Below are 16688 nucleotides of genomic sequence, written 5' to 3' on the forward strand. Positions count from 1 at the left end.
CCGCCTGGGTTTCCACGGGAAAGCTTCGCCCATGCTGGGTTCCTGGGTCGCAGCAGACTTAGCCTGCTAGGAAAGGGTCAAAGGCAACCTCTGCCCCTCCCCCACCACCTGGGCGCTCATTGGCTGGACAGGTAAAGGTGAGCAGGAAGAGGGGGTGGTTCCGCGCTGCTGATTGGACATGGGCACACCTAGGGGCGGGGCTCCAGGGGCAGGTGGAGAAGAATTTGAATGACCCCGGTCACTGGGCCGGGCCCCACCTCGCCTTGTGTGTGAGCGGGGAGCCAGGAGTCCTCGGTTCTCGCCCTGCCCCCGGGAGGGCAGTGGGGACCAGTGGTTAGAGCCGAAACACCGGGTTCTCGCCCTGGCTCCGGGAGGGCAATGGGGACTAGTGGGTAGAGGTGGGGGCGGGTAGTCAGGACTCCCGGGCGCTTACCCCGCTCCTGGGAGGGCAGTGGGGGCTAGTGGTTAGACGCAGGCCGCCTGGGGGCCTCTCTCAGGGGCGTGGCCTGCCCGTCCCAGCGGCGCGCAGCGGGCAGGAAAGGGTTAACCCCGGGGCAGGGAGAGATACCTGCCGAGTCCCGCCCCCCAGCCAGGCCGGTTCTGGGCGCACCTGGCCGCCTCTCTGCCGCCTGCGCCCCCCGACCCCCCTGGGACCCCCCTTCCCGCCATGGGCTCGGCGGGGCTGGGCCGCTGCCGCCTGGCGCTGGCCCTGGCGCTGCTGCTGGACGGGGCGGGCATGGGCGCGCTGCTCACCGGCATCTTCGCGCGGCTGCGGGTTCGGGGCCAGGACTTCGGGGACCTGCTGATCTACTCGGGCGCGGTGCTGGTCTTCCTGAGCCTGCTGGGCTGGGCGCTCTGGTACACGGGCAACCTGCAGCTGGCGCCCGACGAGCTGGGCCGCGACTACGCCGCCAAGGGCGGCACCCTGGCCCGCCTGGCCCGCAAGCTGTCCCGCCGCTGGTCCCGCCGCCAGCCCGGCGCGCTGGCCCTGGGCCCCGTGCGGGGCGGCCCGGCGGCCGCGGTTCGCGACTCGCCCTAGAGGTAACCGCCCCCCCCCACTCTTTCTCCCCCCCCCCCCGCCGTGCCTCCTACAACATGCCCTAGAGGTAACTGACCCCCGTCACCCCTTGTGCCCCCCCTCGCAACTCGCCCTAGAGGTAACCGCCCCCCCCCACGCCGCAACTCGCCCTAGAGGTAACCCCTGCTCCCTGTGCCCTCGGGGACTCACCTTAGTGGTAGCCACCCCCCCCCCCACTCTGTCCTCCCCGTGCGACTGCTCTAGAGGTAATTGTTGCCCCTTGTGGTCCTTGGGACCTGCCCCCCACCCTGCACCCTGCCCATCCCGACCCCTGCCCTGTGCCCCTGGACATGCCCCAGAGGTAACTGGCCCCCTTGTCTGCCCAGTGGCCCCCCCACTGGCCCTGAGTCCTCACTGCCCTGCCCATGCCCCACCTGCTGCCCCCTGTGCCCCCCCAGATATGCCCCAGAGGTAACTGGCCCCCACTGCCTGCCCAGTACCCTGCTCCCTGTGCCCCACTCACCGTACCCCCAGTCTTCTGTGCCCTGACACGCCCTAGAGGTAACCAGTTCTGCCCCCCTTCCCTCCAGGACACTGCGACGAGGTAACTGGCCCTGGTCCCCTGCCCCCCCACCCCCCAGTGCACCACACCCTTCCCCCCTGTGCCCCCTGGGACATGGCCGAGAGGTGGCTGACCCCCATGCCCTGCCCCTGAGCCCCGTCCCTTCTGCCTCCACACTCTACCTCTACTGCTCTGCCCCAAACCCTGTACCCCCAAGCCCTGTTCCCTGCCCCCAATCTTGCCCCACTCCCTGCTCCCAAACCCCAGGTCCCTGCACTCTGGGCCTCCCATTACTCTGCCCATGTGCTCCCCACACCACAGCTCCTCCCTGCCTCTGCTCTGCTTCTCAGCCCCCCCCCCCCCCCAGCCTGGCCACCCAACCTTGTCTGGTCCCCCGTGCCCCCCTCCCCAACCTCTGCCCCCCCTCACCCCACACCCTCCCCAGGAAAAGGCTGTGAGGGAACCACCCCACCCTCTGCCCAGCACCTCTAGTGCCATGTCCCCCCATCTCTCCACATCACCCCCCGCCTCACCTGTTGCGAGGGCTGGGCCCCGTTGCAGGGGGGGGGGGGTTCAGTGTTAGCAGCTGTTCTGGGGCTATGGGGGGAGGGGGGCAACTTGGCCGAGTGGTGTGAAAATCTGGGTGGGCCTTTCTCGTGGATGGGGGGGGGCATTGGCGGCTCCCCTGATACAATGATCCTCCCCGCCCCCCAGCCTGTGACCTGCTGCCTGTCTCTTCCAGATGTCCCTTCCCACAGAGCCCTGGGGAGCAGATGGGGGACCAGCACCCCCCCCCCCCACGCCAATTCGCACCGCACTGCAGGACAGACGGACTCCACTGGCTGCAGGACAGATGGACAAAGATGCAGCTTCTCTGGGGTGGGGCGCAGGGGCTGGGTATCTGGAACCATCTCAGTGGGGCCGCGGTTGGGGGGGCTGGGCAGCAGCTGCTGTGACCCGGCGAAGGGGCGTCCGTGGGTCTGTCTGCCCCTCTTGGGGAAGTTTCATTTGTATTGAAAACCCTGTTGTGTGTCTTGCTCTCTGTGCTGTTCTTTGCTGTGCATCCGGTGAGGGGGAGTAGGGGCCAGTGGTTAGAGTGGGGGGGGGACTCTGTGGTTTTCTTTCCCCAGCTCTGGGAGGGCAGTGGGGGCTAGTGGTTAGAGGGGGAAAGCCCCTGCCCCATTCCCTGCCTCCCTGCGCCAGCCAATCCCCGCGCTGGAGCCCGAGGGGAAAGGCCCCATTCCCTGCCCCACTTCTGGGGTGGAGCCCAGCGGCTGTTTATACAGGGGGCTGGATGCAGGAAGCGGGGCTGCGTGTTCTCGGGGCGATGTGACCCCGCAGCTGGCCAGGGAAGAAATGGAAACAACCCTTTATTGTGTGTGTGGGGGGGGGTGCAGCAGCGCAGGTGGGGCCGAGGAGGTGGCTGCCCCCCACCTACCCCTCCTCCTCTGCTCTGGGCTCTTCCTCCCTGGGTGCCAGCTTCTCCTTTTCCTCCTGGTCGCTCTCCTCCAGCAGCTTGGTCAGATAATCCTCCAGCTCCGCGTCCGTCCGCGCCCCGGCCTCCTTCCCTGCGCCCCTGCTGCCCCTCAGCCTCCTGGGGGGGCAGGGAGAGAGTGGGGAGGGGGAGCCAGGACTCCTGGGCTCTAGCTCTGGGAGGGCAGCGGGGGGGGGGGGGGGCCAGTGCCCCTGAGCCTGCCTGGCTGGGGGGGAGCTGGGCCCCAGACCTGGCTTGACCCCACCAGTGGGGCTGGAGAACCCAGGCGTCTGGCAGAACCTGGGCCCATCAGCCGCCTGGCCCGGGACTCGCCCCCCGCCGGGTGGTTCTGCCGCGGTACCTACCGAGCGACGCAGAAGCAGAGGACGAGCCCGGCGGCCCCGGCGCAGGCCCCGCCCAGGATCCCGGCGTTGCGCCGCTGGCGTGGTCCTGCCAAGGAAAGGGAGGGGGGCAGCTTGGCTGGGGGGCGCCTTGGTCTGGCCCAGAGAGGGGGAGGGGCTGCGGCTGGCTCTGGGATGGGGCAGGAGGGGGGTTGCGTGTAGAAGGCCTCATCTCGGGGGAGGGGTTGCACACAGGGGTGCATCTCCAACTGGTGTGGAGCACGGGGCTGTGCAGCGAGGGGGCAGGGCTGCAGCTGGCTCGGTGGGGGGGGGAGGCACCCATGACTGTGGCTGTCTTGGGGGGCTGTGGCCGGCACTGGGGGGGTGCCTGGCTAGTGCTTTGGGGGGGCTGCACACCTGCATCTGGCCCTGGGAGGAGGGGTATGGCTAGGGCTGGCTTGGGGGCGGGGGGAGGCACTCCTGGCTGGGGCTGGCCTGGGGGGCTGTGACCGGCACTGGGGGGGGTACGGCTGGGGCTGGCTCGGGGGCGGGGGGAGGCACCCCTGGCTGGGGCTGGCGTGGGGGGCTGTGACCAGCACTGGGGGGGGTACGGCTGGGGCTGGCTCGGGGGTGGGGGGAGGCACCCCTGGCTGGGGCTGGCTGGGGGGCTGTGGTCGGCACGGCGGGAGGATGCATGGCTGGTGCTTGGGGGGGGGACACCCCTGTGGTTCGCCTGGGCCGGCGGGTGTGTGGCTGCGGCTGGCTGGGGGGGGCGCAGGGGGGGGAACTCACCGTCCACGGCCTGGTGGTAGCAGGTGCCATTCTCGTGGCAGCATCTGAGCTGCAGACACTGGCTGGCGTAGAAGTTCTCGGGGTTGCCGCCGCAGGGCGTCCGCAGGGGGGGGGGCTGCGCGCAGGCTGGGGGGCGGGGAGCCCTGTTAGTGCGGCTTCCACCCCCTCCCCTCCCCCCCCCCTCGTTTTGGGCTCCAGGTTATTCTTCAGGTGGCCACCAGGGGTTACCCTTGGGCTGCTCTTGCTGGGAGCGGGGGAGGGGCTGGGGGCAGTAGGGGGGGGGCAGTTACTCACTCCGGGGTTTGAAGAAGCCGGCTATCCCTGTGGTACCTGGCAGGGGGAGGGGCAGAGGTGAGACAGGCCCGGATCCATCCCGGCCTCTCCGGCTGCCTCCCCCTCCTCCCGACCCCTGGCTGGGGGCTGCAGGGCCCTCTAGGCGCCAGGGCCTCCTGCCGTCCCGGCCCCCTGGATTCCCCCCACTCACCAGCCCCCCCGACACTCAGCGCCAGCAGGAGGCAGAGCAGCAGCCGGGGCAGGCGGAGGCCAGAATCCGCCTTCATGCCGAGCTCTTCGCGGGTGGGGGGGCGGGGGCAGCTCCCTTCCCCTGTGGGGGCGCCCCCTGCAGGAAGCACACGGCGAACGCCCTTGTGCACCGGGGGGCGCCGGCAGTCGAGCAGGGCCGGGGGCCGGGACCGAGACTGGGGCCTGGCTCAGCCGTTCTGGAACCCACCTCACAGAACCCGGGGGTTCTAGAGCCAGCAGAGGGGGGCGGGGGTGGGGGTATGGGGCTGCGTGGCAGGGCCTGTGGGTCGGGAGAGGGGGGGCACCAGTAGGGCAGGAGTGAGGGGCAGGGCTGGGGGGCAGGGGCTGTGGGTTGGGCGTGAGGGGCACCGGCAGGTGGGGGGAAGCCAGGCTCATGGATCTGGGGCAGGATGGCAGCTGGCACCCCCTAGTGGGGAGAGGCCCTAGGCCTCACTCCCTGCCCTGGACCTGCCAACATCCCGCCCGTGAGATGCTGGGGGCTGGGGCCTTTGCCCCTTTCCCAGACTCTGGGACACACCCGAACCCGGCGCCATCGCCTTGGGGCCAGGCACAGGACTCTGGGGACCCGCAGCTGCTGAACTGCGCCCCCCACTCCCAGCCTGCAGCATCCTGACCCGCTGGTGTCTCCCATTCCCACTCCCGGGCCCCAGCCCCACCTGAACCCCCAGGCCTATCCCCCAGCCCCACTGGCTCCTTGCACTGCTGCCCTGCAGCCCCTACTCCCTCCAGCCCTGCGGGTGCCCCTCGCTCCCGCCCCATAGCCCCTGCCAGCCCTGTTCCCCCAGCCCTGCGGGTGCCCCTCGCTCCCGCCCCATAGCCCCTGCTAGCCCTGTTCCCCCAGCCCTGCCGGTGCCCCTCGCTCCCGCCCCATAGCCCCTGCCAGCCCTGTTCCCCCAGCCCTGCCGGTGCCCCTCGCTCCCGCCCCATAGCCCCTGCCAGCCCTGTTCCCCCAGCCCTGCCGGTGCCCTTCGCTCCTGCCCCATAGCCCCTGCCAGCCCTGTTCCCCCAGCCCTGCCGGTGCCCCTCGCTCCCGCCCCATAGCCCCTGCCAGCCCTGTTCCCCCAGCCCTGCCGGTGCCCCTCGCTCCTGCCCCATAGCCCCTGCCAGCCCTGTTCCCCCAGCCCTGCTGGTGCCCCTTGCTTCTGCCCCATAGCCCCTGCCAGCCCTGTTCCCCCAGGCCTGCTGGTGCCCCTCGCTCCTGCCCCACAGCCTCCCCCCTTCCCAGCTTACAGAGAAGTTTTCCGTTCCCTGAATCTGTTTCATCCCAAAGTCCCGGGCCGGCAGGAATTGCTTCAGTCAACTAATTCTTAGTGTTGCCTAGAAACCAGGTGTTTACCTGGGACCCTACAATAACAAACCCACCTGGGCAGCCCCTGGTGCTCCGGAGAGACCCTATAATAATAAACCTGCCTGCGCGTCCCCCAGCAACTCCAGAGACCCTACAATAACAAACCGTGCAGGACAGGCCATGGGGCAGGAGCGTACCCGGCCCTGAGCCCCACTGGGGTCTGGGCCTTCTGTCCCTCCACGCCACCCCCCTTTCCCCCCCAGCCAGGATCTGGTTCTTTTGCCAAGGCTGTGGGGCTGGGTTGCAGCCACCAGAGGGCTCCACTTGGCCCTTTAACAGCACCATCCCTCTCTCCCCCCCCACTTGCTTCTAAAGGGGGGGGGGGACTGCTATGTTGTGGGGCGTTGGTGGAAGGGGGGTGTGTAGGGGGGTGGCAGCAAGTGGGCAGGAGCCAGCACAACACCAGGGTGCGTTCACTTCGAAAGTGCGACGTGGGGCAGAAAGCCCCTGCCCAGTTGTGTTGTGCTTTGTGTTGGGTTTGTCTTGAAGTTGTGGCCTGAGGTGCTGTGTGGCTGGTGAGTGGCCCCTTGCTCTGGAGTGCGGTGGATTGTGTTGGCCCCGTGCTGCGCCGCTGTTGTGTTGAGACTCCTCGCATTCCCGTCTGTCCTACCGAAGGGGGGTTGCTGTGTTGTCTGGATTTGTGTTGTCTGCCTGTTGTCCTGCAGGCTGGGTTGCCACCTCCACTGTATGTTGTCGCGTTGCCGTTACAGCCGTGCGCTCTTGAATTGTGTTACTGCTGTGTGTTGTGTCGCCTCTGTGCGCTGGCCCGCATTGGGTTGTGTTGGGCTGAGTTGTGTAACCTTGTATAACATGGGTTGTGTGTTTGGAAGCATTGCTTTGTGTTGCACAGAGCTGTTGTGTGGTGAACCTTTGCATCACACCACGTGACACTGGATTTCACTGTGGCACATTTGGTTGCATGACTCTGTGGGCTTCTCCGCTGTGTTGTGTGACCGTGACTGTGCTGGTTCCCAGTGGGCAGAGCTGTGTTGTGCTCTGTTGTGTTGCATTATGGTGTGGGGTTTCCCACTGGGTAGCTCTGTGCTGTATCGCATTTGTCCTGCATTGTGTTGCATGCTGCTCTGAGTTGTATTGTTGTGTTGCATTGTATGCAGCGCTGTGTTGTGTTACTTCTCACTGTGCAGCGCTGTGTTGTCTTGCATTCTGCAGCACTGTGTTGTGTTGCACTGTGCCGTGTGGTCTTGTGTTTAGGGTTGCCAGGTGTCCTTTTCAACCGGACAGTCCAATATTTGAGCCTTCTGTTCAGGAAACAAATTGAGAAAATATAAATGTTCAGTATTTTCTAAATAAGATGTAATGTAGATTGTGATGTAATGTCAAGTGTGTCTGGTATTTTTGTTGAAACCATCTGGCAATCCTAATTGTGTTGCATGGAGCTCTGTGTTGTGCTGCACTGTGCCGTGTGGTGTTGTGTTGCATGGAGCTCTGTGTTGTGCTGCACTGTGCCGTGTGGTGTTGTGTTGCACTGTGCCGTGTGGTGTTGTGTTGCATGGAGCTCTGCGTTGTGCTGCACTGTGCCGTGTGGTGTTGTGTTGCATGGAGCTCTGCGTTGTGCTGCACTGTGCCGTGTGGTGTTGTGTTGCACTGTGCCGTGTGGTGTTGTGTTGCATGGAGCTCTGCGTTGTGCTGCACTGTGCCGTGTGGTGTTGTGTTGCACTGTGCCGTGTGGTGTTGTGTTGCATGGAGCTCTGCGTTGTGTTGCACTGTGCCATGTGGTGTTGTGTTGCACTGTGCCGTGTGGCGTTGTGTTGCACTGTGCTGTGTGGTGTTGTGTTGCATGGAGCTCTGCATTGTGTTGCACTGTGCCGTGTGGTGTTGTGTTGCACTGTGCCGTGTGGTGTTGTGTTGCATGGAGCTCTGCGTTGTGTTGCACTGTGCTGTGTGGTGTTGTGTTGCACTGTGCCGTGTGGTGTTGTGTTGCATGGAGCTCTGCGTTGTGCTGCACTGTGCCGTGCGGCGTTGTGTTGCACTGTGCCGTGCGGCGTTGTGTTGCACTGTGCCGTGCGGCGTTGTGTTGCACTGTGCTGTGTGGTGTTGTGTTGCACTGTGCCGTGTGGTGTTGTGTTGCATGGAGCTCTGCGTTGTGCTGCACTGTGCCGTGTGGCGTTGTGTTGCACTGTGCCGTGCGGCGTTGTGTTGCACTGTGCCGTGCGGCGTTGTGTTGCACTGTGCCGTGTGGTGTTGTGTTGCATGGAGCTCTGCGTTGTGTTGCACTGTGCCGTGCGGCGTTGTGTTGCACTGTGCCGTGTGGCGTTGTGTTGCACTGTGCAATGTGGTGTTGTGTTGCACTGTGCCGTGTGGCGTTGTGTTGCACTGTGCCGTGTGGTGTTGTGTTGCACTGTGCAATGTGGTGTTGTGTTGCACTGTGCCGTGTGGCGTTGTGTTGCACTGTGCCGTGTGGCGTTGTGTTGCACTGTGCAATGTGGCGTTGTGTTGCACTGTGCCGTGTGGCGTTGTGTTGCACTGTGCCGTGCGGCGTCGTGTTGCACTGTGCCGTGCGGCGTCGTGTTGCACTGTGCCGTGCGGCGTCGTGTGGCACTGTGCCGTGCGGCGTTGTGTTGCACTGTGCCGTGCGGCGTCGTGTTGCACTGTGCCGTGCGGCGTTCACAGTGCGGCGTTGTGTTGCACTGTGCCGTGTGGCGTTGTGTTGCACTGTGCCGTGTGGCGTTGTGTTGCACTGTGCCGTGCGGCGTTGTGTTGCACTGTGCCGTGCGGCGTTGTGTTGCACTGTGCCGTGCGGCGTTGTGTTGCACTGTGCCGTGTGGCGTTGTGTTGCACTGTGCCGTGCGGCGTTGTGTTGCACTGTGCCGTGTGGCGTTGTGTTGCACTGTGCCGTGTGGCGTTGTGTTGCACTGTGCCGTGCGGCGTTGTGTTGCACTGTGCCGTGTGGCGTTGTGTTGCACTGTGCCGTGCGGCGTTGTGTTGCACTGTGCCGTGTGGCGTTGTGTTGCACTGTGCCGTGTGGCGTTGTGTTGCACTGTGCCGTGCGGCGTTGTGTTGCACTGTGCCGTGTGGCGTTGTGTTGCACTGTGCCGTGCGGCGTTGTGTTGCACTGTGCCGTGTGGCGTTGTGTTGCACTGTGCCGTGTGGCGTTGTGTTGCACTGTGCCGTGCGGCGTTGTGTTGCACTGTGCCGTGCGGCGTTGTGTTGCACTGTGCCGTGTGGCGTTGTGTTGCACTGTGCCGTGCGGCGTTGTGTTGCACTGTGCCGTGCGGCGTTGTGTGGCACTTTGCTGTGCGGCGTTGTGTTGCACTGTGCCGTGCGGCGTTGTGTTGCACTGTGCCGTGCGGCGTTGTGTTGCACTGTGCCGTGTGGCGTTGTGTGGCACTGTGCCGTGCGGCGTTGTGTGGCACTTTGCTGTGCGGCGTTGTGTTGCATTGTGCCGTGCGGCGTTGTGTTGCACTGTGCCGTGCGGCGTTGTGTTGCACTGTGTGTCTGTAGCTCTGCCCAGCATTTGGAGAAGGCTGGTGAATTGGTCCAGCCATGAAATGGGGGGAACCTTTTGGGAGGGGCCACGAGCCCACAGGGTTCTGTGGAGGGTGCTATGAGGGGGCAAACCCAGGAGAAGCTGAGCCCCAAAGAGGACAGTTGCCGGGAACTGTGGGGGGGGGGGGAGACTCAGCCTCCCCCCTGCCCGGCCCAGCAGCCGCCCAGGGAATCAGGGTCTGCCGGGGGGGTCTCTGAGCTCAGACAGACCCCAGGAGTCCGGGGGGGGGGGGTCTGGAGCCGGGGGGGGCCTCCAGTGAGAGCCAGATCGGACTCAGAGTCTGGGATCCCCCAAGACCCCCCCAGTGCGCTTGGGGGTGGGGGGCTGAGGGTCCAGATGTCTTGGAGCCTCCCCCGTGTTCCCCGGCTGCCCCCCCCCCCCCGGACCTCTGTCTCTCCCAGGGTCCTGCCTTCCCTGTGGTGGGGCAGCTGGGGGGGGGGGGGGAACCACACTGCGGGGGAGGGGCAGCCCAAGGCTTGGGGGCAGCCACAGCGTCATGTCTCAGGCTGGCCACAAAGCCACCGGGGCTGGGCAGCCAGGGCCACGGGGTGGGGCGAGACAGCCACAAGGCCCTGGCACAGTCAGCTGGGGAGGGGGCAGTGGCTGGGAGGGGGCTCCTGGCTACCCCGGCCCCACATTTCCCGGTGGGGGGGCGCTGTGGGGCAGAGGAGCGGGGGCGGTGGCTCTGTTTTGTCTGGGACAGTTCAGCTGTTTCCATGGTGGGAAAGTCTGGCCGGTCTGGAGGGGGGCAGGAGCCTGGGGGGCAGTTTGGGGGCAGGGAGCTGGCTGGCACGCGACAGCAAAGTCTGCCCCATGGGAGGGGAGTGGGGTCTAGTGGTTAGAGCGGGGGGGGGGGCGGGGAGGGAAGTCGGGACTCCTGCGTTCTCTCCCTGCCAGCTCCCCACAGTCCTGCCCAGCATGAACGCAGCCAGCGCCTGCCCTCCGCTGCCGCTTCCCCCGGCCTGTCTGGGATTCCCCCGGTGCCGCCTCTGCCAGTGGGGCTGGAGCCAGCTACCCAGGGGGGCTGCCTGCTGGGCCCTGCCCGTCGCCGCCACGCAGCCCTGTCCCCGGGGCTTCCCTCCCGCCCACCTCCCGCTGCAGCAGGTGCCCCTGGGCAGCCCCTACCCAGTCCCCCCACCCCCGGCAGCCCCCTGCCCCGCCACCCGTCCCCGCCTCTTGCTGGCCTGGCCCCAGTCCTGATGCAGGAGTTGGGGGGATCGGATGCAGCATGGGGGGCTGGCATGGAAAGACGGGGGGCCCCCCTGCTCTGTGATCTGGGGCCCTGCGATCGGGGTATTCCCACCCCTCTCCTCCCTTGCGCCCCTCAGCCCTGACCCCTTCTCTGGGGGGTAGCGGGGCAGGGTGCCCCCCCCATCACCACCCCCAGCTGGCCTGGCAGACAGAGGCTGGGAACTATGGGGTGCTGTTCAGTAATGAGGTGACCCCCAAACGATGGGGGTTGGGGGTGGGTCAAGCCTCCAGCTCCCAGAATCCTTTGCAGTAGCCCCTGCAAAAGGGGCCTTGCAAAGGATTCTGGGAGGTGTCCTCCCTCAGACCAGGGACCCCTGGCAGCGGTGGGCAGGCCCCAGTGTGACCTCTGACCTCCCTAGGAACCCTTGGAGCCTGTGACCCATGACCTCTGACCCCTGCCTAGGGTTGCCAGATTATTTTAAAAAAAAATACCAGACACCCTTGATCTCAGATGAGGGCAGGGGCTGTCCGGGGGGGCGGGGAGGGAGAGCAGGGGAGGGGAACCAGCTGGTGGGGAGCAGGGCTGGCCAGTGTGGGGGTGCGGGGGGGGAACCGGCTGGCAGGGAGCGGGATTGACCAGGGTGCATGCAGATCCCGGGGTGCTGCCCGTCCCACGCACAGTCCCGGCGGGGCGCACGGGCAAGTCCGGCCCCGCCCCGGCCCTGCCCGCCTCCTCTCTACTGCGTAGCTGCGTCCTGCCAGGCTGGTGGACACGTGCGCGCAGTTCGCAACTATCTACTGATACTCAAGATAATAACGAAACTTACCTAATTAGAAAAGAGCGGGCGTTTCTATTTTCTCAATTTGTTTCCTGAACAGAAAGCTCAGAAGCTGGACTGTCCGGTTCAAAACCGGACACCTGGCAACCCTGCCCCTGCAGGCAGACCCAGAGCTGAGTCAGGATCCTCGACTCAGGAGAAGTTGCAGGAGCCCCTGGTTGTCTCGGGGATCCTCGGATTTGCCCCCAGTGTCTGCAGGCCCCCAGCTCTCACCATCCTGAGGATTCGGGCACTCTCCAGAGACCCAGCCCCATTGCACAGAAGGGAAACTGGGGCGGCAGAGACACGCAGGGGGCAGGGGATAGCCCCACCAGCAGGGGGCTCCAGAGACACGCAGGGGGCAGGGGATAGCCCCACCAGCAGGGGGCTCCAGAGACACGCAGGGGGCAGGGGATAGCCCCACCAGCAGGGGGCTCCAGAGACACGCAGGGGGCAGGGGATAGCCCCACCAGCAGGGGGCTCCAGAGACACGCAGGGGGCAGGGGATAGCCCCACCAGCAGGGGGCTCCAGAGACACGCAGGGGGCAGGGGATAGCCCCACCAGCAGGGGGCTCCAGAGACACGCAGGGGGCAGGGGATAGCCCCACCAGCAGGGGGCTCCAGAGACACGCAGGGTGCAGGGGATAGCCCCACCAGCAGGGGGCAGCCCTGCCAGAAAAGGGGTGCCAGGGACAGGCAGGGCGCAGGGGTCCCGCCAGCAGGGGGCAGCAGGGACGCGCAGGGCCCGATCCTGCCAGCAGGGGACATAAGGAGGGGGGCAGGGACACACACATGTACGTGGACACACACCGACACACACAGAGCAGGGCCGAGCCCCTCCAGCAGGGGCGCACGCGCGCACACACACACACACACACACAGACGGACGGACGCGCTGCGTGTGTGTCTCAGCGTCTCCATGTGGATCACTGACCCCTCTGTCTCCGCGTGTGTGCCCTCCTTCCCCAGCCTCCGCCGGCTGCCCGTGCGCCCGGCCAGACCGCGGCTCGGGCCCGGTGCCAGCCCCACCGCACTGTGGCAGCCTGGGCCTGCCGTGACACGGGGCGTTTGCGTCAAAGGCTGGCCCCACGCAGGGGGAGCCCCGGCTTCCTGTGTACTCAGCGTGTGCGTGTGCGTGTGTGTGAGTGTGCGAGAAGCGCCGGGCGCAGACGGGCGGGGGGCGAGGATATGAGCCATGTGTTTGTCTAAGCCCCAGCGCCGGCTCCGCAGCTGTTCCAGCCGCCCCAGGAATCTCTGTGTCAGGGCAAACCCGACACCTCTGTTATTTGAGCTGGGGGGTGGGGTTGGGCTGGCAGAGGGTGTTGGGGGGAGGTGAGCCAGTTTCAAAGGGGACTGCGGGTCGGAGTGAGGGGCACTGGCAGGACTGGGGGGGGCAGGGCTCCGGGGTGGGAGTGAGGGGCACTGGCAGGACTGGGGGGCAGGGCTCCGGGGTCAGAGTGAGGGGCACCGGCAGGACTGGGGGGGCAGGGCTCCGGGGTGGGAGTGAGGGGCACTGGCAGGACTGGGGGGCAGGGCTGCAGGGTGAGAGAGAGGGGCACCAGCAGGGCTGAGGCGGGCCAGGGCTGTGGAGTGAGGGAGAGGGGAACTGGCAAGGCTGTGGGGCAGGAGTGAGGGGCACCGGCAGGGCTGGGGGGGAGGGGCTGTGGGGCGGAAGTGAGAGGCACTGGCAGGGCTGGGGGGGAGGGGCTGCGGGGCAGGAGTGAGGGGCACCGGCAGGGCTGCGGGGCGGGAGTGAGGGGCACTGGCAGGGCTGCGGGGCAGGGGCTGCGGGGCGGGAGTGAGGGGCACTGGCAGGGCTGTGGGGAGCCCAGGGGTTGTAGGGCAGGAGTGAGGGGCACTGGCAGGGCTGTGGGGAGCCCAGGGGTTGTGGGGCGGGAGTGAGGGGCACTGGCAGGGCTGGGGGGGAGGGGCTGCGGGGCGGGAGTGAGGGGCACTGGCAGGGCTGAGCAGCAGGGTTTGGGGGTCGGGAGTGAGGGGCACTGGCAGGGCTGGGGGGAGCCCAGGGGCTGCGGGGCGGGAGTGAGGGGCACTGGCAGGGCTGGGGGGGAGGGGCTGCGGGGCGGGAGTGAGGGGCACTGGCAGGGCTGAGCAGCAGGGTTTGGGGGTCGGGAGTGAGGGGCACTGGCAGGGCTGAGCAGCAGGGTTTGGGGGTCGGGAGTGAGGGGCACTGGCAGGGCTGAGGAGCAGGGTTTGGGGGTCGGGAGTGAGGGGCACTGGCAGGGCTGAGCAGCAGGGTTTGGGGGTCGGGAGTGAGGGGCACTGGCAGGGCTGAGGAGCAGGGTTTGGGGGTCGGGAGTGAGGGGCATTGGCAGGGCTGAGGAGCAGGGTTTGGGGGTCGGGAGTGAGGGGCACTGGCAGGGCTGAGGAGCAGGGTTTGGGGGTCGGGAGTGAGGGGCTGGGCTGCAGACCGGAGGCTTGGCTGACTCATGCCTGTAAGCTGGACCTGGCTGGGCCTGTTGCCTGCACCTGCCACCACTTCCCAGTGATTGCCCCCCTGGGGGGTGTTGCAAGGTTGTACACCCCGCAGCCTGCGTCTGCTGCATTCCAAGCCCTGCGTCAGCGGAGCCAGACTCCCCCCCTTCCCCCCAGCCCGGCTTGTGCAAGGAGCTGCCTCCCCCAACGGGAACCCAGCAGCTGGCTTGGGAGCTGTTAGTGGGGAAGGGTCTGGGGGCCCTTTTCTGTGCAGCCCCTTGGTGCCCTGCTCTGTGTCTGTCTGTCTGTCTGTCTCTACCGCCCCCTGCTGGAGGCGCTGGGCCCTGCTCTGTGTCTGTCTGTCTGTCTCTGCCGCCCCCTGCTGGCGGGGCTGGGCCCTGCTCTGTGTGTGTCTGTCTGTCTCTGCCACCCCCTGCTGGCGGGGCTGGGCCCTGCTCTGTGTCTGTCTGTCTGTCTCTGCCACCCCCTGCTGGCGGGGCTGGGCCCTGCTCTGTGTCTGTCTGTCTGTCTCTGCCGCCCCCTGCTGGCGGGGCTGGGCCCTGCTCTGTGTCTGTCTGTCTGTCTCTGCCGCCCCCTGCTGGCGGGGCTGGGCCCTGCTCTGTGTCTGTCTGTCTGTCTCTGCCGCCCCCTGCTGGCGGGGCTGGGCCCTGCTCTGTGTCTGTCTGTCTGTCTCTGCCGCCCCCTGCTGGCGGGGCTGGGCCCTGCTCTGTGTCTGTCTGTCTGTCTCTGCCGCCCCCTGCTGGCGGGGCTGGGCCCTGCTCTGTGTCTGTCTGTCTCTGCCGTCCCCTGCTGGCGGGGCTGGGCCCTGCTCTGTGTGTGTGAAGCCACAGGCCCTGTGTGACGTCCTGGAGGCATGCGATGGGATGGGGTGGGCGCCCCCTGTGCACGACCCGAGTGAGGTTCCCTGACCAATGTGCACAGGCCCATGTGCCGGGGGCGTTTGTGGTGTGGGGCAGGGCGGCGGGGGGGGAGAGTGTCATGAGAACGTTTCACTGGTGCCTCGCACGGCGCCACGTTCCGTGGCAGGTCGCCACTGCGTTGTGTTGCGTGGTCGTCTCTTGCGGGCTCGCCTACGGCGCGGTGTTGTGCGCTGCGCACTGCTGCTGCTTCGTTACACAACGAAACCAAGTGCGAGTTCTCTCTCGGGCACTGTCGAGTGCTGTCTCGCAATAGGCCCTCGTGCCTGAGGCAGCGTCACAGTAGAAGGTTGTTTCCTCGCACGTTTTCTTGCCTCGCTCTCTGTTGCTTTGCATCCTGTGGCCCGCTGGGTGTGCGCCCCTCGTTCCTCGGGCAGCTTTGTATTTCCAGCCCGTCCTTCCTCCTCTGGGCCACACTTTTGCATTGGATGTGGCCGGGGCGCTATTGCCCGGCCGAGAATTCGGTCAGCGTAACGCCCGACGGGCGGAACCGAACTTGGGACCGCTGGAGCTTCCTGCATAAGCTTCTCCCGCAGGGGCAGGGCGGAGGCTACGGACCCACAGAAAAATCAGTCGGGGGGGGGGCTCACAAAAAGGAGAAGCAGAAAAGACCCCCAAAACAAAAGAAACTCACTGATGTGACCCCCAACTCAGAAGGAGAAAGATGCTCCCCTAGTTTCTATCGCACACCAGAGCTAGGGAGGCTGGGGCTAGTAGATTTTGTGCCCCCCCAGGCTCTAGAATGGGGCCAAAATGAGGGGTTCAGTGTGGCGGGGGAGGGTGCTGAGAAGTGGGCTTGGGGTGTGCCGTCTGGGAGGGTGCGTACAGGAGCGTGACGGGGGTTGGTGGGGGTGGGAGGGTGCAGGGGTGGGCTGGGGTGGGCGGGGGCAGGAGCGTGACGGGGGCTGGTGGGGTGGGAGGGTGCAGGGGTGGGCTGGGGTGGGCGGGGGCAGGAGCGTGACGGGGGCTGGTGGGGGTGGGAGGGTGCAGGGGTGGGCTGGGGTGGGCGGGGGCAGGAGCGTGACGGGGGTTGGTGGGGGTGGGAGGGTGCAGGAGTGGGCTGGGGTGGGCGGGGGCAGGAGCGTGACGGGGGCTGGTGGGGTGGGAGGGTGCAGGAGTGGGCTGGGTGGGCGGGGGCAGGAGCGTGACGGGGGCTGGTGGGGTGGGAGGGTGCAGGGGTGGGCTGGGGTGGGTGGGGGCAGGAGCGTGACGGGGGTTGGTGGGGGTGGGAGGGTGCAGGGGTGGGCTGGGGTGGGTGGGGGCAGGAGCGTGACGGGGGTTGGTGGGGTGGGAGGGTGCAGGAGTGGGCTGGGGTGGGCGGGGGCAGGAGCGTGACGGGGGTTGGTGGGGTGGGAGGGTGCAGGGGTGGGCTGGGGTGGGTGGGGGCAGGAGTGTGACGGGGGTTGGTGGGGGTGGGAGGGTGCAGGGGTGGGCTGGGGTGGGTGGGGGCAGGAGCGTGACGGGGGTTGGTTGGGGTGGGAGGGTGCAGGGGTGGGCTGGGGTGGGTGGGGGCAGGAGGGTGACGGGGGTTGGTGGGGTGGGAGGGTGCAGGGGTGGGCTGGGGTGGGCGGGGGCAGGAGCGTGACGGGGGTTGGTGGGGTGTGAGGGTGCAGGGGTGGGCTGGGGGTGGGCGGGGACAGGAGCGTGACGGGGGCTGGTGGGGTGTGAGGGTGCAGGAGTGGGCTGGGGTGGGCGGGGACAGGAGCGTGACGGGGGCTGGTG

General features: G+C 67.0%; 2 protein-coding genes across 3 annotated transcripts; one reads left to right on the top strand and one right to left on the bottom strand.

Annotated features, from left to right (window-relative positions):
* The first annotated feature begins 498 nt into the window (after window positions 1-498).
* Window positions 499-2612, top strand: TMEM238 (transmembrane protein 238). The gene is made up of 2 exons (XM_075915350.1): window positions 499-1041; window positions 2323-2612. The coding sequence occupies exon 1, from the start codon at window positions 668-670 to the stop codon at window positions 1037-1039; it is 372 nt and encodes a 123-aa protein (XP_075771465.1). The 5' UTR covers window positions 499-667; the 3' UTR covers window positions 1040-1041; window positions 2323-2612.
* Window positions 2564-12809, bottom strand: TMEM190 (transmembrane protein 190). Of its 2 annotated transcripts, none has more exons than XM_075915347.1 (5): window positions 12530-12809; window positions 4482-4517; window positions 4188-4313; window positions 3420-3504; window positions 2564-3174 (listed from the first exon to the last, which is right to left on the bottom strand). In XM_075915347.1, the coding sequence occupies exons 1-5, from the start codon at window positions 12790-12792 to the stop codon at window positions 2731-2733; spliced, it is 954 nt and encodes a 317-aa protein (XP_075771462.1). In that variant the 5' UTR covers window positions 12793-12809; the 3' UTR covers window positions 2564-2730. The 2 variants fall into 2 exon arrangements, with proteins under 2 accessions (XP_075771462.1, XP_075771463.1); XM_075915348.1 differs by lacking the exon at window positions 12530-12809 and adding an exon at window positions 4672-4909 and having other exon boundaries at window positions 2935-3174.
* Window positions 12810-16688: the final 3879 nt, after the last annotated feature.

Source organism: Pelodiscus sinensis, unplaced genomic scaffold (genome assembly GCF_049634645.1).
Source record: "Pelodiscus sinensis isolate JC-2024 unplaced genomic scaffold, ASM4963464v1 ctg34, whole genome shotgun sequence".
Classification (NCBI taxonomy): domain Eukaryota; kingdom Metazoa; phylum Chordata; order Testudines; family Trionychidae; genus Pelodiscus; species Pelodiscus sinensis.